Consider the following 21,861-nt stretch of genomic DNA (forward strand, 5'->3'; position numbering starts at 1 on the left):
GCAAACGATTGCTGCACTTTACTTTTTGTATGACGTAATAAAGCAATTGTGTTTTTTTTGACATAATTTTTTATTGTTTTTTGACTTAAATATTTACTTTTAAAATCGTTTAGAAAAACTTGCATTGAACAGTATTGTCGATGTCTAAAGTAATAAAACTTATAGATCAGAGGAGAGTTTACTCAACAAAAAATCACAACGTTTCAAAAGAAAAAGTACTTGAAAACTGGCTAAAATTGCAGCACAAACCAGTTATCAATGAACAAATGAAAAGCTACCATCGACAAATGAATCACTTACAACATTTTCTTTCAGCCAATCCTAGAATGCGAGCTTTGTACGAGTCTCAAATGAGATTAGTTTATCTGAATAATTTTTGCAATCAAAGAAGACAACAAATGATATATGCTGCTTACATATTTGCTCAGAATAAATTAAAATATAACAGTCATCTACAGCACCAGCAACATTTTGCTAACAGATTTGTGCAACCAAAAAGATGTGATGCCATATACAACAATCAAAGGACTTTTCTAAACCAACCAAACATAAGTCATAACTACAACAACATTTGCAATTTAAAAAGCAACAACATAACATTTAATGAAAGGTCAAGTGAAAAAATTAAAAGACGACATAAACCTAAAAATTGTAATAAAGTAAAAAATACGTCTAACTTTTCGAAAACGAATAAAGTACCGGTAGAAAATAATACTGATTTGCAAATAATTTCTTCCACTAACAAAAAGATTATTAAAAACCATATGCAAGCTCTTGTTAATGATTTAGCCATAAAGAATAAACATCCTTCCACAACTGCTAGTACATCAAAACAATCAAAATCTCTAAATAGTATTAATTCTACTAATGTGATTTCAATTAGAATACCAAATGCTACAGAAAAAATTAAATCTACAAACTATATGAATTCATCTTCTTTAACAAGTAATCAGATCATTGTCACTGAAAAACAAGCAGAAATGATAGTTAATCAGGTCAAAGAAGAAATGAGAGGCAAAGATCCTGAAAATATGTACATAAAATGTCCATTATGTGAAAAACGAATAAAAAGGTTTGACATATCAATCTATTTAAATACAAGACAATCATTATAAACTTAATTTAGTTTCTTAAATAAATGAACATTTTTAACCATTTTGAACTTTCAAAATATAGGTTTTTATTTTAAATATCTGAGATTAGAACTAAAAGTTATATTTTTTTAACTCTAGGTTTATTCTTTTTTTTTCTAACTATGAGCAAAATACCATAGAATCAATTAGTTTTATTTTTATGTTACTAGTATAATTTACCTAAATTCTTTTTTTTAAGTATTATAGCTACTAGATAAATAAATAAAGAAAGTTAATAATATATATTAAAAAAAAAATTAAACGACATCGTTCATTTAATTTGTTATAATTTTAAAGCTTAATATAGGTCAATTTAAACTTTAAACAAATTAACTTTGTTCTTGTAGAAGTATGTTGTTGTTTACAAACATAAGTATTGTTTTTGTTATTCTGTTGTTTTATACTCTTAAATAACATTTAAGTCTAATTTGTATTATACCTAATTTTAGATTTTTTTTATAATATTTTTCTAGACTGTATCATTTTCATCGTCATATGCGCATTCATCTGGGCAAAAAAGACCACAAATGTCCCCACTGTGACTACAGTTCCGTCAGAAAAGACAACCTCAAGTCCCATATGAAGACCCATGACAAAAATAACAACCAATCAACAACAAGGAAGCGAACAACGCCAACTAGTGATCTGCCAACGATTCTCAATTATCAGCAATTCAGTTTACCAAAGCTAAATGGGTCTAACCCTAACAATTTTCTGAAAAGTGAGACAACGAGAAGACGCAATTCTACTAAGCAGAACGGTAGTGCACTCAACTACGCTTCTAACGGATTTTACCCACCAATGTACCCTGGTTTGTATGGAAATACGTTTTCAATCGATTCATTATCTACTAAGCCACGTAAAATTGAAGACCAAACAATCAATGGAATCTCAGCTAAAATATCTGAAATTGATAAAAAGCCAATAAAACGTGAAAAGAAGAGAACTTTTTGTGAAGAAAATAAGGTTGCAAAAGAAAAGCAAAATGTTTCAACAAATAACTATAAGAAACATCCGGTTGAACTTTATAGACCTTATCTACACTAAAACTTGCAAATTTCTTTAATCTAATACCACTAACTGCTTATGCTGTGCTGATAAAATTTCAATTTTATCAGTTGGTTTTACCTGAATAACGTACTTTTTAACACTGCTACAATTAACTTTTTTAAGTTTATTTGTGTACTGTAAACTAAGTACATATTTTGAAACGTATTCCGTATAAAGTTATTTTCTTTTCAATATTATATGTATCTTACTGTTATTAAATAGATTTATATAACACTAAAAAAAGTAAACCTTAAATGTAAACATTGCATCTAAAAGAATTCATTAAATAAATAAATATATATATATATATATGTATTGTATATTTATAATTTTAAAATTCTTTATAAGTCCATTTATTTATTCTACTTGATTTAAGTGTTTACATAAATAAACACTTTTAAAACTATTCCGCTTTGGAATTTTTTCCTGGCAAGTAGAATTTTCTTCGAAGTAAAATTTGTACTAAATTTTAAAGATCTATTTTTTAGACTTTCATACTTCTTAATTTTATTGCTCTCGTGTATGGATTAATTTATTGTAATTATGAGAAATTAAAAAGAAAATTGACTTATTGATTATAACTATATAACGTTTTTAGCACAAACCAACTACGCTTATTTAGTTGATAACTACCTAAAGCAGTTATTAGTAAATTTTAATTAATTAAAGTAAAATTTTATGTTGCATGTTTAACTTTGCACAAAGTTAATAGATTGGTCACAAAAAGGTCTTATACTGTAATAAAGCCATTGATTAAAAAAATAATCTTTTACTAGATGTTCTAATAATTGTTAACGTTTATATTTGTAATAAAAACATATATTACTTTTAATTAGTAATGTTTTTCACGAAAATTTAAAATGTAAATTTTAAAAATAGTAGCTAGTATTATACAGTTAGCTAAAACAAGCTTTTATTAAAGTTTAGCGTCAAGTTCATAAACTTAAATTAATCGTTTTTTTTTTTCTTATACACTCCTATTCAAAACTTTTTACTCACACCTTTTTTAAACATAAGTACTTTTTATATTATAATGTTTTGCTATGATTGAAATTATCAACTTTTTAATAAATTAATGTATAAAGTTAATTTATTAGTTATCAATCATCAGAATGATTGATTTTGTACCTAGATTTTTTATAAATGCAAGTTTTATAAATTACGTTTAAAACAATAAACCTTTCTTAATTTGTCATGTTGATTAAATACGTATGAGAAGAATAACCTTGATTAGTCGTTAAACAATGTTAGCAGTAAACTTTTTTATTAACTCTCTGCCCTTTGTTTTGTTCAGAATTACAGTGTAAACTATTAACAAAGCAACTTAAGTTTATTCCAATTTTGTCAACAAACTTTTAAGGTGCAATTGTTATATTTAAAATAAATTTTCTTATTGTATACTCTACTGTATAAAACTTTATTAGTACGTAATACAATTATAAAAAACAACTTCGTAATAATTTGTACTGTAAAACATCTATAAAATAATTGGATGTTATTTATAATGTAAAGTTTAGCTTTACTTATAAAAACAAATTTACAATGTTAAGTCATAAAAATAGTTTTAATACCACAAAATAATTTTATTTATTTATAAATTTTACGAAAACAAATTAGGTTTATTGTAATGTTATAAGATATTTCAACAAACTGTATTGTTTTAATATGAATAATGAATAGTAGTACGAACTTGTAAAAGTTTTAAATCGTAATTATACCACATAAAAACTGTTCTAATAAATTATGTTCGTGGCAAATTTGCAATCGCTCATACTTTCTTATAGTCGTAGTTTTAGATCCTCCTTAAACCATTTAAATTGTATAAGCTGGTTTGGAAACATTAAATTCATATTATTTTTCAACGCCCTTTGGCTTCATTAATCAAACGCGGTTAAATTTACTTTTTTTAAACTGGTTATAATTTTTTTTAAAGTGAATTTGTACTTGAGTTCTGACGTTAAACTTCACAGCTGTATTAGAACAAATTTAATTATGGAGAAAATAAAAAAATTTAAAACTGTTTACAGTTTTGGGTGGTTGTTATTTGATTTGAATGCTAATTGCTGTGTTTATGCTTTTGTTTAACAAAACAAATTTTAAGTATTATAAGCAAAATTACTGAGCTAAACTTTTTCGTAGATTATTGGCCTACTTTTATATTTTTTTTTAAGGAAATCAAGACAACGAACACATAAAAAAACTGTAAGCATACTTAAATTGATTTAATAACTAAAAAGTTATGATAGTATTAGTTACTTTATATTAATACATTTCCTAAACGTATTACAGCTAAACTTAATTATAAAAATGCTGTTTTATGTATTAGATAAAACATTAAAAACAATTTAACATTTTAAAACTTTATTACTTTAAATTAACCGGCTTTTTTGATAAATTTAATTTGTAAAACTTAAACTATTTACGACTAAGTGACAGTTTGTTTATTAAAAATGACAGTGTATCTTGACTAATTTACAAACAAAAATTTTTGTTACGTTGTTAGAATTTGTTTATTACCTTTTGTTTTTATAATGAGCAATTTTTACAGAGCAAAGAGCATTAATGAACTAACTTGTTAGGGTTTGTTTGTTATTATTGCTCTTATTATAAAAAATTAGTTGTTGCAAATCATTTAGGATAATATAAGTGAGTAAAATTATAAATTAGTTTGAGACATAGTGTATATTTTGCTAATAAAAGAACATAAATTTTTAAGTATAAAAATGTTATCTTGTTTATGATATAATACAAAGCAAGCTAATATTTAAACAATGATTTTTTAAACTTGAACGACTTTAAAAAGCATAAAACATTTAATAAAAATTGAACTTTATTAGTAGTTCCAACTATTTGTTTATTTAGCACTTACTAGTTAATAAAGTTTTAGCATCAAAAACATATTTTTTTATTATAAAATCAAAAGTACATCAAAACTATTGATAAAAAATAAAACTTTGCAAAATAAAATCGGAAAAACTAATTACAATACCTTTTTTTTAATAAACTAAGTTAGCTAAAAAATATATTTTAATAATATAAATAACATTTTATAACATGATTAGTAAAACTGTGTTGACAAATATCGTTTATTATTGAGTTTTCACTGTCTTTTTTATTTTAAAAGGTTTTATTAAATTTTCAAAGTAAATTTATAACATTTTGCAATTATCAAATTTTTATTGAAAACTCTGAAAAATGCCGTACTTAGAATGTTATCTCTATGTACCATAATTTATCACAGCATTATTATTTTTAGGAAAGAGTTTGTAGCAACACTTGTTTTGCAGCAAAACATATATAATTAATTGTCTCGATCGTAAGACTTGAGGTTTATTATATCCTTAATGTAAATTTAAACATATACACGTATTTTCAAAATAACTTTTAAAACTTAGCTTTTGATAAATTATCAAAAATTTTAATAGTTTTTTAAGCTGCAGGTAATAATTAAAATAGTAGTTTTCTTGTTAATATAGATAACATTGAAAAGAATCGTAAAACTTGAATCACACTACATTTTAACTAATTAATTGTTGACAGTAAATTGTGTTGAAGTTTCCGACAAATTGTTGTTAACTTTATTTGTAAAGTATTCGATTTTATTTTAATTTTTTAAACAAAAAAAAAACATAAACTAACTATCATGATCTGTGTCGACATGTTATCAAAACAATTATTAAAATAACAAAAAACAAAAAAATATTATGATAAGGTTCATAAAGTTATTTAGTATAATTTTATATTCCAATACTATAAATTTTCAAAATGGCGCCTTTACGACTTTTAAAATATGTTCATATATAGACCAGATTAGTTTATTTAAGCTACACATGAATATAAAGTTAAAGCAATTTAAACTGAACAAAACTAGAAAACTGGCTTGCTAATAAACTACTTTTTTGTTTCCGTTATAAAAAGTTTTCTCAGTATTTTTAAGACAAAATATTAATTTTAAATAGGTCAATTTTTACAGTCTAAGTTACAAACTAAGTTTAAAAAACATTCTATTTATTGTTTTCTCTTTGGATGATATTATCAAGTCGTAATGTGTAACTAGTTTACTATTCAAAATAAAGTAGACATATCCTTGACTTTAAGTTATTTTCAGCTGTTTAATAACTTAACTTTTACACATAGTTAACAATGTTTATGTTCGACAACTCACTAAAGTTTTAATAAAAACGATAATTTTTTATCAAACTAATAAATCTGTAATAAGTTTCTATCTAAACTCAATTTTATAGTATTATAATCCATTTTTAATATTTTTTACCAGTGAAACTTATTTCACGGGCATACTTAACTAAAAATTTTTCAAAAACATGCAATCAGTAAAATATGAGCTACAATTGAGTTTGTAAAACGTATTAGAACAAATGACATATACAACTTTCTTCTAATTTTAACGAAGTAAGTTCGATTCAGTGTATATTTATTTTAAACTGAATCAGTTATACTTACATACTTTATACTACAATACTTTTATTTAAACTAACAGTTTTTTATGGTAGCACTTTTCACTAAAATTCTCTTACTGAATGTTTTTCATCATTCGGGTAAAATTTTACCACTTGAGATAATTATAACCAAGGTTTTGTCGGCAACTTTACTCAAAATACAATTTTACAAATCGGATTAAGAAGTACTTGAAGCTTTAAGGTTTAGAAATGTTTACATTAAAATCTTGACTAAATTTGACAATTTTCACAATTATTCTACGAACTGTTATTATTACGTCACAACATTTACCACATAAAAATTGCTCAACTTAAAATCTAACAAACTCTGAAAACGGATCTACTTCAAGTAGAGCGGAAATTGAAATTGTGCATCATCAAAAAATTTCATGACAAAATAGGGAATATTTATGACAATTAAGTTAACATAAAAATCATTTATTCTGAGATAAAGTAAAAATTTAATTTATAAACGTCACAAATTTAAAACAAAAATTGTGTTTATTTTAACATTTAATAGCGAATATTGTAAAGTAGTGAGCTTGACAAACTTTCAAGACTACATACTAAAGATTTTAATGTGTCTCTTGATTACAAAATTAATTAAATTTATTTAATGATTTTACAATACTAATATAAATGATAAATATTATGCCTTTTAGAAAACTTTAATTTACATAAGTTTATAGTGTTAACTTGAACTTTACTCTTATATTATTTGAAAAGCAGTAAGTAAACATTAGAACTATTAACAGACACTTTTAATTTCAACAAACTTTAAACAAACTAAACTTTACAACTTTTTAACACTTTTAAAATACATATTTAAAAACATAATAATTTTTTTAGACTTTTAGAAGTTTCTTTAAAACTATTTTTAAATTTTTTACCTTTTAAAACTAAATAAACCCCCTTTATCAACCTAAAGGTCTTTTTTCCAGGTAATTTTGAAAAAATTATCTCATGAAGAAGTGATGAAAATAGCTATCAGTAATGACAAAATTATAAAAGAAACACCCGAAGTTCAAGGTTACATAAAAACTTTAAAGTCTTATACTTTCTGAATGTATTGATAATAAAGGAGTATTTGTTTCAAAGCCTAGCCAGGATTATACAAAATAAACGTTTTATTTTATTTTAAAAGAAAATTAAATTTTATAGTTTAAGCTTAATAACAGCTTATTTGAATACTGTATCTCCTTTTTAAAGACTTAATGCACTAGACTTAGTTCAATGACGTAATAAAGCAATCATGTTTTGATTGAAACATATTTTATTGTTTTGTACCTCAGATATTTATTTTCAATACGTTTAGACAATACAAAAGTTTATTTCTTTTAGAAAAATATTTAGTTTATAACTGAAATAGATTTTAAAAGATGCTTACACAACAATTTAGTCAAATAAAATGATTAAGTGTCATAAAATTCGATAAAACGTATCAAGTTTAAATGATTCTCAAAAACTAACAACGTTTCTAAAAAATAAATAGTTTAAAACTTGCTGAAAATGCAGCAGATACTGTTTGTTGATGATAAAGCAAATGGCTACTACAAGCAAACTAATTTAATGCAGCAGTATTTTTTAGCAAATCGAAGAATGCAAGTCTTGTACCAGTCTCAAATGAAATGGGTTTATTTAAATAGTTTGTACGATCAACGAAGACAAAAAATGCTTCATGCAGATCAGAATAATTTAAAATATAAAACATAACCCGGCATTAGCACCGTTTTGCTAACAGATTTGATCCACAAAAAGCTTTCACACCACAAATCATAACCAAAGGACTTTTCGTCGTCAAACGAATGTTATACAAAACTACAAAAAATAATTAATAAACAAATAAACCTAGAAACGATAGTGTTATTTCGAAAATTTAAATTTTGAATAACAAGTTTAACTTGTTTTTAAAAATTAACTTATAGCTAACAATATTGTTTTGTATTTTGATAAAATTTGTTTACGTTTTTAAAAGTGTTATATTAAATACTTTAAATTAAATAACAGCTTTTGAAAAAATGTAGCGTTTATAATCATATTATAACGTTACAAAACTATTTATTAGAGTTGTTTTCCTAACAAAAATGAATTATAAATACGCATAAATGCAACAAAAACTTTTTACACCTCAACATTAGCGTGCTAAGACAATTTTTCATCAAGATTTAGTATCAAGTTATATGTTTAAGTAATATGACATCGCTATTGTTATTTTCTACAGTGAAAAGTTTTTTACTTACACCTTATTTCAACAAAACTAGTTATTTTTAAATGCTGTTTTAGTATTACTAAAAAACTAGTTTTATGCTGAACTTTATGATGTTCTTAGTTATCGATACTATAGTAAATGTTTTTGTACCAGATTGTATAGGATATTTTACAAAATGCGATTTTCATGATTTACATTTAATATAATAATTTTTAGTTAATTGTCAGGTTGATGAAAAACGTATTGAAATGGTTTAATATTGCAAAAACTAGCAGTTTTATCTTTTATTTGACAACTCTTGTAAACAAACGAATACCGTTGTATTGTTGAGAATCATCTTGTGTACTGTGTCAAAACCACAAGTTTATTGCATTTTTATCTACAACTATCTAAGGCGAAATTGTTATAATAAAAAAATGTTTAATTGTTTGTGTTCGTGCTACAATACTGCTTACATATTTTTTAATTAAAGCTTTTACTTGTTACATCACTGTGATTTTAATATACTTTATTTATAATTAGTATTAGGTTTAATTATCACTTACAATCATTAGAAAAGTTTGTTATTATAAAAATTATACTGTTAAAAATTCAAGTTTTTTATTCATAGTTTTAAAACTTAGCTCTGGTTACATTTTTAGGTGTTTCGTTATGATATTTTAAAAATGTAGATGTTTTTTGTTAAAGTTTTATTTCATTAAAAAGATTTATACATAAGTTTTCAATAAACAATTCTACAAGAATCGTGCAAAAAATATTTCTGTAAAAAGGGCAAATGTAAATAGAACGTACTTAAAACTACATCTAGTATTTAAACTATAAATAAACTATTGAAAAAGTTTTAAAAACTTCATACAGACAAATTTTATGGTGATTTAAGTTTTCAATCGATCACGTCTATTTGTAGTCATAGTTTTAGGTTTAGATGTTACTTAAACTTATTTATCTTAATCTTGATTTTTATCGAGAAAATTAATTGATATTATTTAAAAACGCCCTATGTCTTCATTAACCAAACTTGGTTACATTAAGTATTGTCATTAATTATAAAATATTAATAATAAAAAGAATATGAAATATAGTTCTGACTTAAAACTCATGTTTGTTAACGCACAGCTATATAAGTTTTAGAAGTTGTGCTAGATGTTTTTGATTATAATATTCTTTGCGATTTTACGTACTTATTATTTGATTTGATCTTTTGTTGCTTTGTGTATTTCTTTGCTTGCTAAAGACAATTTGAAATTATTTAGCAGTAATAATAAAATAGTCTAAATACGCTGCAGATGTCTAAACCTGATTTTATATATTTAATACTTTCAAAAACCATATCAAAACTAAAAATAAAGTTGACATAATTATGATAATTAAAAAGATAAAAATTTTTGCTAAATTTTTTTGAACATAATGCTTAAAAGTTTATCCTTTAGTAGATGTAAGTCTAGTAAAAAAAATGAAATGAAATAGTACATATAAAAACATCAATTGATTAAAGTATTTAAAATAATGAAAAATAATAGCATTAAAATTACCGGCAGTTTTGATACATATTTCATTTTAAAGTTTTTACGACCAAGTGACAGTCTGTTTATAAAACGTCTTGACTTATCTATAAACTTTAATTTTAGTTATGTAATTAGAACTATCTTTTTATCTTTTGTTTAGATAGTGTTTTGATTAGCAAAACAAAGAGCTTTAACTAAATATCTAATGAATGTTTATACATTAATGTTATTTTTATTTATAAAAAAATTTAGGAATTACAACTAATTTAGAAAACTATTTGTGCATGGGGTTACTAGATTGTGTTAGACATACAATAAATTTCATTAATTGAAGAATTGAAACGAAAATAAAAAATAGTAATGAAATAATACAAAGCAAACTAATTATTTAACAACGTTTTTTAAAAGTTAAACGACCTTAAAACACATTTGACTTAAAGTTAAAATAGCTAAAAAATTTTAGCTAACTTTCTTTTTCACAAACAAAAACTTTTATATGTAGAAAAGCAAAATATAATTGGTAAACAAAACAACATTCAAAAATAAAATTCCTTTTTTCAACTAATTATGATGATTTTCAAACATACTTTACTTTTATAATCGTAAAACTTTTAATTTGAAAAAAAAAGTTCTTTAACTTGAAAAGAGCGCAATTTATTATACAATAATTAAACACGTGTTTTTTTTTTGACTTTTTTATTTTTATTAACAAAAAATTATAGTACTTTTGAAAATATCTAATTATTCAAGAGTTTAAAATTATTAAAGTTCTAAAAATGCAGGACCTGGAAGTTTATAATTTATCACAGTCTAAAAGTTTTAGGAAAGAATTTGTAGTATCACCTGTTTTTTCATACAATAAATATAATTAATTGTTTTGATATTATGACTTGAGGTTTTGTCTATCTTTAAAGTAAATAGGAAAATGTACACGTATTTTTTTCAAAATCTTTTTAAGACATTGCCTTTTCTAAATTATCAAACATTTAATAGATTCTTATACATATACTTTGGTATAAAATCAAACAGAACAACTTTCCCAGAAAATTTTATTCAAAACTAGAATTGTATAATATTTTTAATTTAAAAATAAACTGACAAAAATCGTATTACGATTGGCAAAACTTTTTTTACCAGTAATAACGTTTTTTTATAATTTTTTTTGAAAAAGTCTATAAACTTTTAATTTTTTATCAATAGTAAAATAATTTACAGTTCATTGTAGTTGTGTTCTTAATTTTTACAACATCATTTACTCAAACAGTCTTTAAAATAAAAATTAAGCTTCTTTTAAAGAAGTTTATTGTTTACAATTTGATAATTGTGCCTAGAAAATCTAATAAAATGTAGGCTTAGATGTTAATGACCTTTTAAGTTTCTTTTTGAAAATTTTCAGGGATTTTCTTGATTGTCTTAATTTCCGTTAATAAGTATTATAATTAATATATTTCCGTTAAAGCAATATATTTTCCTTATAGGCAATATACACTTGTTTTTTACTCAAATACTTATGTGAGCACGAATGCAAATACTTATGCAATTGAAGTATATTTACAAATATGCTTAGACACCTTAAAGTAGTATAAATAAACTGTCCATCACAATGACGAAAGAAACAAGAAGAAACTGCATAAGCAGAGTTTTGTGGGCAGGGAGGCTGAAAAAACGGAGCTGCTAGTCATCAACTCGCTTTGTAACAACTATCAGTATTGTAACAACAAAAATAATCAGCAAGAGATAGATATTCTTGACAACCTTTAGCGGTTACACGGTGAGTAAAACCGTCAACAAATTTGTTGAGGAGCAAGTTCATATTAGTTTCAAAATTAATAATCAGAATTTTGTTGAAAATATTTTCAGATGCGTTTAATGATTCTTCAAATGGAGAAAGCAATAAGCAACAGTCTTACGCCGTCACGTATCAGCAACTTTCGGTATTTTTCAGCAGACGAGAGTTCAGATGGTTGGAGTGTCATGTTGACCACATTTTATATGAACGTTTACCAAGTGGTTTTATATAATAACACCTACGTAACGTTCAGCTATACATTTTGTTGGGGATAACTATGGAGTAAACTTAATATTTAAATAAAAGTTCGATGCGTTTTTTTTATAGAAATTTAATAAAACATTGTTTATAATAGATTAGGTTTACTTTTTTATATAATTAACCTAAAGGTTTTGAATAAAGATTTGATATTTTCTAAATTCTTTTGGAAGTTTAATATGGCATATTTGATTTATTTTGTCCTGAGCATGACGTTAAACTTTTTTGGTGTATGACTCGACAACCGAAAGGTATTTTCGTGCAACAGGTCCTTAGAAGAACCTTTTTGAGCGTTTTTTGTCGATCAATAAACAATATATATATTTGCTGATAAGATAAACGTATGAGCACAAAATTGTATAAAAAGCTTGCTTAAATTAGAAATTTTTCAATTTGAACTTAAAGTTTAAGACTTATGAAACTTTTATTTGTTAAAAAAGTTATTTTTGAAATCGTATTATAAAAAAATCCTTTAAAGTTATATTTTAGTTTGCATTTGTTTCAGAAATTATGTTATATAGCTTTTATTGTTTAAAATGTTATTTACTGGAATAAAAAAAAAACTTATATTTTTTGTTTAAAACAAGTAACAAAATTATTGAGTACTATTTTGTATTTTTCTAATATAAAAATGGAAGTTTATGTAATAAAAAATCAGTTTAGAATATTTTAATTCATGGTAGTCATGTAAAAATCATTCGCTATCTGACTAATTTATAATCTAAGATACAATAAAGTATAAATACTTACATGGAATTAATTGTAAGAAGCCGTTAATAACTAATTATAAGTTCAAAATGCGAAATTAACTTTACCAAAACACAGCAGTAGAAAAAGAGAAAAACGCTTTTCTACTGTTGAATATTTTAACTTCAGTCTAATTTAGTTTTTTATCTAGTAGTACCTAGAAAGCATTCCATTAAAAGTCTTTTATAAGAACAAAATATTAAGCATTCTATTTGAGTTTTGCTTAACTTGTGCCATACTTAACTATTTGTAAGGAACACACTAAGTCTAGCAGCAGCGTTGCAAGAGTTCTAATAGTGCCATAAGTTTGTTTGTATTAACTTGTGTTTAGTTTTTAACTAAAGAATGCTGAAGCTATGGTTAGATATATATTATGTTGTTTTGTGAAAATTATCTACCAACTCAATAACAAAATGGATCTAAGTAGTTAAGTTAGTAAAAATTGCTGTGAATAATTACTTGAGTGCCGTTATATTTTGTGAGCAAAATGTCAAATTTCACGAATAAACTCTTGAGATGTATTAAGTGAGACTTAAATTTTACTATTCCACCGAAAAACTAAGAAATCATTATTGTAGTTTAATTTTGTAGTAATTTAATAGTAATTTTGGGTTATGTTGATTATTTTGAAAAGACTTAAAAAAAGAAGTATAGAATCATTTAGTGTTTAAATATTGTTATATGTTTGCCTTATTTTTAATTAATATTGTTTTATGATAATATTGTTATAACTTATGGAGATTTAATATTAAATATTTTGAAAATGAAAGTCAAAAAATAGATGCTGTAATTTTCTATTAGAGTTTTTATTTTATAATCTTAGGATAAAAATTTACTTTTGTAAGTGTTAGTTGTTTTCGATTATCCTTAAAATTTACGACCTTAATAAATTATTTGTTATATAAAAAAAAATCTATTTCTGTTGTTTAGAAAAATAACTTGTTGATTTCATTAATTTGTTTCAATAAACTTAACTTGTTTAGTAATTTACTCGATAGTAAGCGAAGTATATGTTGTTATATAATTATTGTAATTCAGAACAAAAATGTTTTTGAAAGCAAAATAACTGTCTTGAAATATCTAAAATTATTTAACTTTTAACATCTTCTGACAATAAAAGTAAACTTTAGTAAACTTTTATACCATATAATAATGAACAATGTAGTACAAGAAAAGAATTGGTCAAATTTCCCGCACCAAAAAAACAATGAGCTCAAAGTTAAAAGCCATTCAAAACAAAAAGAAAAATCTAGCAAGAAATCTACTAGAAAGAGCTGCTTTTTCAATTGTTGCAAAGAAAACTCTTTTTCAACAATCAAAGAAAATGATAAAAATGTGTACAATGAATTGTCTGATAAAGGTTTAGTTGCTTTGTAGTGTAATGTATTTTGAAGTTGTCAATGAAAATACTTTAAAATTCATATGTAACAAAAATGTTTAATTATATCACTTTAACTGCCAAATCAATACTTTCAATACACTAAAAAAAATAGCTTTCTTTGCCATTGACTGACTGTCGAGCTCTAATAAAATGAAACCCGAGTCACAGTCTACTTTACCTTTAATAAACTATTTAAGTGATGCAATCAAAACTTGGTGTAGACAAAATCGAATCTTGTTTTATCAAACACGGAAGTCATCATTTATTAAACGTTTAAAAGTTTAACTAAATTTAGAACTACAAGTTAAATTTTTACTTAGTTTCTATTTATATTTATACTCGACAAATTACCTATCAAAGTAAATAGTTCACTTAAGTTTAACCTAACAATTTTTCCAGCTTTTATCCGAGGAGACATCAACAAAATAGCAATTGCTTTGAGAGTGAACCAAATAAAGCTTGATGGTGATGTAAAAACTAAACTGTGCAACTACATGATAGAAAAAATGACACCAAAAACTGTAGCTATGTACTATCAGTTGTCCAAACTTTTCAAACTTCCAAGCTTGTCGAAAGCAGCACTAAACTACATAGAAATTTGGTTTACAACAGTTGCAGAGACCAACAACTTTTTAGAGTTAGATGTTGATTTGGTGTTGAAAATTCTTTCAAGTTCCAATCTTCACATTACTTCCGAGTTTGAAGTATTTTACGCTTCTGAAGCCTGGATTAATTACAACTTTAATGAAAGAAAGCAACACGCAAAATCACTTCTACTAACAGTAAGGCTTCATTTGTTGACAGACCACGGTTTAAAACATGTGTTGCAGAATAACTCCTCATTTACAAATATTGAAAGTTGTCAAGAAATAGATAAGGAAATATTGGAAAATCGAAAAGCTTATTTCAAACAGTTGACAAGTGGTAACTTAACAAGTAAAAATCTAGGTACTAGGTATTGCGAGCAAAACAACTTTGATATTTTGTATTGTGGAGATGAATTCTCATCAGTTGATAGCGATGCTGATACAACTACAAGTTTTGTCGACATAATTGACGGTAGAAATTTATTAAAATGTAGAAAACTTCGATCACTTACAAAAAACCGTGTATTTTCTTATGGATGTTCACCAATGGTTTATTTGAAAGGTCACGTCTACTTATTAGAATGTCTACATAACGAAAGGAAAAAGTTAAAAGTAATCGAGAAATACACTATTGATAATGATTCTTTGAAAGTTGTAGGAGATATGTTTGACATTCGCGAAGGATATTGTGTTTGTGGTTTTATTGATAAAATTTATTTTATTGGAGGAGAATTAGAAGACAAACTATTCGCATCTTGTAAATATTTTGATACAAACGACTACACATGGGGAGATGCTACAAGCATGAATGAGGTAAGATCAAGTGCAGCTTGTACAGTATTTGAAGAAAGAATAGTTGTATCTGGTGGATGGGGTCATTATAGTCGTTTGAATACTGTAGAGGCGTATGACCAAAAATCTAATGAATGGACATACATGCCAAGTATGATAGAAAGAGCGTATAAACATCGATTAGTAGCTATAAAAAATAAATTGTTTGCAATAGGATCAGCAAAAAAAATATTAGAGGTTTATGACTCAATGTGTAATAAGTTTATATCGATTATAGAACCCTTTTACGGCCCTATCGGAGCCATTTCTTTACAAAAAAAAGTTGTTATCTTTTTTCTTGCAAATAGAACAGCTTATTGTTATGATGTAGATGAAGAAGAATATTCAAAAGAGTCTTATTTTGAAACAACAGATCACTTTAACTATTTCACGAAAATCCCTAAACTAAATTTCTAAGGAATCTTACTTTTTTTTAACTTTATTATGTGTTATAGGTTTTAAGTAATAAATTTAGGTTCCTTTAAAAGTTACGTAAGTTAGACTCTTTATACATACTTTACAATACTATTTTAAGAAAATGTTAACGTAAAACATGCTTCAAACTTTTATGACTTTCATAACTTGATAGTTCCGTTAAAATAGAAAATATTTTTTAAATAGTCCAAACATTTACAAATACGTTTAAAAAACATTTATACATTAAGAAACTAAGTCGCCTTTTCTACATATTCTTGTTATTTTATATGATTCTTTTTTCTCTGTTGTATTTTACTTGTATTGTTTTTTTTGCGTACAATAAAAAGTTATCATTACGCATACACTAGAAACTTGTATATTTTTGTTTATAGTTTAGAAATTTTTGTCAAAAATTTGAAGACAATTTTTAGCTTTATTAATATTTTAATATTATTGAAGTTTATTGTTGAAGTAGTATTTTCGGATTTTCTATGAATTTAATATTAATTATTATTAAATTTTTAAATAAAAAAAAATCCAAAAAGGTGTAAAAGAAATATTACGACTTAAATAATATTTTTTAAGGCGAAAAATGGTAAATTAAAACTTACAATACGTGTATTTTTAAAAATACCATGATCAATGAATAAAAATAAGTACGAATTTTACGTATTCATTAATTAAATTCCTTTAGCAACATTTAACAAAAACCATATCATTTTAATTATTATAACTATAAAACTTCTCATCAGCTTTTGCAATTGTTCTTTAAGAAAACAAAAACAAAATTAAAAAAAAAAATTAATTAATAGGAAAATTAAGTTACGGAAGATTTTAAAACTAATTTAATCTAATTATATTTTATCAAATAAAATACCAATAGTAAGTTATGACGGAGCTGCTGTCTATCTTAAATGCACAAAAAGATAATTTATAATTAGAAAAAGTATTTGTTAGTTTTACAAACAGTTTAAACAACTTTCTTAAAAAATAAGTTAAATGCAATAAAATTAATGACCTTAAAAGTCGTAACAAATTAAAGCTTGGAATTAATCAAACGTAAAAAAATAAAAAAAATTAACTGTATTTTTCAAAACTGTAAATTCTAAACGGCTGTAAGTTTTCGATGAAAAACACTCTTTCAATTAACAAACTTCATAACATTTGAATTAAGTAATGATGACCTCTAATGGGTGAAAACTGAGTTTTTATAGTCGTATGGTCGTATGGTCTGTTTTAAAACTAAAATAAAATGTAGAAAACAATGTGTATAACTGTATGCTAAAAATTTAAAGGAGTTAAGAACAACATAAAATTATTTTAGTAGTGTTTGTTAAACATTGGAAACTAATTAAGCCGTAACGGGGTCACAACAAACGCCAATTTACTACTTATCCAGAAAATTTTAAATTTAAACAGAAATGGTAACTATAGCTCATAAATAACTGTCAAATGCAATATAAACCAAACTATTTATTTAGAAAGCTTTCTTTATCTATTTGCATTATCAATATATTAAACGGTTGTTGAAAACAAAAACAAGTACAGTAATAAAAGCACATAGTTTAAAAACATAGGCAAAACTACTAAATATACAAAATTTAATTAAATTTACTTATCTACACCAACAAAATATTTTTTTAAGCTAAACAACATAAAATTTCACTCAAAACTTTAAACACTTAAAATTAAATACTTCTTCAAGAAAATCAAGAGTTCAAGCTGGTAACATTAAAAAAAAGTAAGATGTACATACAATTAAATTTATATATATAAAAAACTACAAAAATGCATTAAGTTACTACTATACCCCTCTATAAACCAATATATTGTATTTTTCATAAGTTAATACTTGATTCGAATTTATTTATCCAAAATTTTTTTCAAAATCTAGATTCTTAAAACACTGTTAGAATTTTTTCTAAATAGCGATTCATCTGCGTCATTAATGTTAAGGCTCTCCAGATTGTTCTTATCATAAAAATAATAGTGTTTGTATAATGCACACTCGTCTAAAATATCTTTTATGTTAAAATTTATATTTTTATTTATTCCAATTAAGTCTATGGGCTTTCCACCTATTACTAAAGCTATTTTTTGTCTGTCCTTCGCTACGACTATCACATCTTGTGCATAGTGCTACTAAAATACTAAAACTCTTACAGTTAAGATTTGGACTCAGTTGTACTGTTTTACCCTAAACGGTTAAAATTGTTAACAAAATATTTTTATGTTGACAATGATTTCCACAAAGCGCGCATTTTTCACACTTTTTGCTTGAAATAGTCTTTGTTTGTTTTTGTTTGGCGATTTTACTATAATTGTTCAGACGGTTTCTTAGATTTGCTGGTTTTGTAATTGGAATTTTACCTAATCGAAAAGGTTTTGATTCCTCTATAGTGAACTTTAAAATCTTATTAAACTGAGAAGACCAATAAATAATTTTGTTGTCAATTTTTTCGTTTTCTTTGTTTGGTATGTTCTCGTTTTCTTTTTGTTTATAAATTTTCTCAAACTGGTCTATTTTGTAAATTTTATATTGAAATTTGATGTAATACATTTAGTTGTGAGTTTTTTTAAAACTCTCAAAGTAATCTTCTTTTCTTTCATTCACTCTTTTCATCATTTTCTTCCGTTGTAATAATTCCTTTAAAAGTATTCAGTGGATAAAATGATTAACCATTTAAAAAGGTATAATTTATTGTTGTAGCCTTCGTAAAATTTGTTTTGTAGAAGTAACTTTTTCCGTTTGCTTTAGTAAATATGTGTTCAACATCTAGGAAAGGTAATGTATTTATTTTATTCTCTGTTGACATTATTGTTAAATAAAGATTGTGTACTTTAAAAAGTATTTTTGAGACTATGAAATGATGAAAGCGACTAAACCAAATAAAGCACTCGTGGTAATAAGCTTTATTGATGACATAAAAGCGATATCAGAGAACAATTACAATACAGTATCAATAAAAGTAACTAAAAATATCAAAAATACATTTAAAGAAATAGTGATTTCATTGCTCATTACTAGAGTTTGGAACTTGAAAAAAAATATATGGCTCACTAATATATTTTGATATAAGTGAAAAAAGCATATGTACTAATTAGATTAGTTATAAAAATATGTACTAAAATGCTAATGTTATAGATCGGCGAAAATATTCTCACTATAAAAATATTAGGTTAAATCATTTAAGTTTATCTACTCAAAAAATTTTATTTTATAGATTTGTTTACTATTCAAGGTTTATAAATTATTGTGTATTACATTTAAAAAAAGATATTTTAAGTAGAATAAAAACACAGTTATATTTTCGTAACAAGAATAAAGTGATAAAGACAACAAGTTAAAGTATTTTAAATGCATAAAAACAGTTTTTGTAAAAGATTTGTTAACATAAAAGTGTTTTAAAAATGTAATAAGTATACATGCTTTTGCACTAAAAGTTTGGCTTAAAGTACAAAAAAAATACAAACAATAAATACAGAACTTTTCAAACTTGAATATGTAGTAACAGTGCGACTAAAAGCTTTAATATCTATTTCTTTAAGATATTGAACTTTTTGCTTCTATTTTAATGCTTAAAAATCTTCAAACCGGTTTATTTTCTAATTTTAGTTTTACTTTAGGCGGTTTTGTGGTATATTAATAATTTAACTATTCAGGTAAGTTTTGACTTTGGATAAATATATTATTATTTACAAGACAAACTTGAAAAGCTTAATATTAATTTAAGAATACAATCTTATTGATAATTTAATTAAAACACATTAAGTTTTTAATCTTTGTGTTGATGAGCTTAAAAATAGTTTAAGATATTGAACAAAAATTAATAAGTTAGTTTTCGCATATTTCGGATAAAAATAAAGAAATACTTTCACTAGTGATTAAATTTGTTGATCTTTTGCAAGTACTAAAGGCTCAGAAAAAAAACTCATCAATATGTATTAGTATAGTAAATAAATTTTCTAGTTTTCGATTATTAATAAGTTATAAGTTTATATTCATGTGAAACGAAAAGTAAGTTATTTATAGACTTTATATATAAAAACTAGTTTAATAAATGAATATATACGAAATCTATTTTTATAATTTAAAGTAAATAAACTAATTTAATTATATTTAGTTTTGAAACCTCAAATAAATGAGTAAAACTTTTTAAATACTTATAATAAAATAACTACTTATTTTCACATTTATTCTTTTTTTTTTTAAACATACTTTGTTAAAAACACCTTAAATATATATATAAAAAACTAAGCATAAAACTTTATTAAGATTATAACAATAAAACAGATGAAAAACTTTTTTTTACTAAGCACAAACATAAGTGCTTTTTTCACATATAAGCGTTAATAAAACTTGAGTGTTTGATTGTGCAACTTGGTAAATTGTTTACATATTTTCTTGCAGAAAATAACACTAAAGCAACTAGATACGGAAGTGAATTCAACTCGTTTTTCTAACAAAATTTAACTTTGCTTTTGCCAGAAATATAATACAACTAATTCCATAGATCTTTGATTTAAAATTCTTTGGATCAGAGCTTTATTCGAGCTTTTTACTTTTTCCAACAAAGACAACTAAATCTTCTGGAAATCCAAGCATATTGTTACCGGCCTTATTTTTCCAAACTTTTCCAGCCTGATACCACATATCGATTCCTATTCCGAGCAGGATGTAGTATTTTAACCCTTGGAAGCTGTTAGATTACAAATTTTAGCTAAAAGATGTACAATATTATGCTACAGTTTGCAAAATTAAGTAAGTTTAATTTACTTAAAAAAACTTCCTTGAACTGAATTTCATCGAAACTGCAAAAGAGCATTGTTATATTTTTTTAAGTAAACTAATATTAAAAAACATTTCAAATTGATTTAAAAGAACTTTTCTTAAATTTGAAAACATATTAAATAATTTAATTAATCAGATAAACACTTTTGTGCTTAAGTTTTTCAAAATCGTTTCACAGTGATATTCAGTTTCAATAAGCTTTAAGTTTGACAGTGTACAAAGTTATTAATGTGGTTTATGTGTTAAATAATTTTAAAGTTTATTGTTGCTTTTAACACTTAATAAATAAAAAAATGTTTAAAATATACCTACTGCTTATATTTAAATATACTTTAAATAAACATGCTAAGCTGAACAATATCTAGAACAATAATAATAATTAAATTTATAATAACGCTTAAAATTAGAAGTAATTAGTCAGTAAGCATACAATAAAGAAGTTTAACATCTGAAATATTGTTTTATTTAAAAGTTTAGCTTTGATAATGTTTTAACTAAATATCTACTTATTAGTAATAATAAGTATTAAAGCTCAATTTAAATTTGCTGTTTAAAAGAAAAATGTAACTAACAAAATGTAACGGTCATGCAAGTCATACAATTTTTCTACTTTGATTTCTATCTCTAGTTTGCTATTAAAATTACCAGCAAAATTTTTCCTGTCTACAGGCGTACAAGTTTTAATTAAAACTTTTGTTTTTCTCC

At 24.4% G+C, this 21,861-nt stretch overlaps 1 protein-coding gene across 1 annotated transcript; it reads left to right on the plus strand.

Moving 5' to 3' along the window:
- Window positions 1-14,300: 14,300 nt before the first annotated feature.
- Window positions 14,301-20,828, plus strand: LOC145840634 (kelch-like protein 28). Its single transcript, XM_082947955.1, has 3 exons — window positions 14,301-14,508; window positions 14,929-16,059; window positions 20,776-20,828. Exons 1-3 carry the CDS (start codon window positions 14,301-14,303, stop codon window positions 20,826-20,828), a joined length of 1,392 nt encoding a protein of 463 aa, XP_082804081.1.
- The last annotated feature ends 1,033 nt before the right edge of the window (window positions 20,829-21,861 follow it).

Source organism: Thalia democratica, chromosome 1 (assembly GCF_965202585.1).
Source record: "Thalia democratica chromosome 1, ktThaDemo2.hap1.1, whole genome shotgun sequence".
Lineage (NCBI taxonomy): Eukaryota > Metazoa > Chordata > Thaliacea > Salpida > Salpidae > Thalia > Thalia democratica.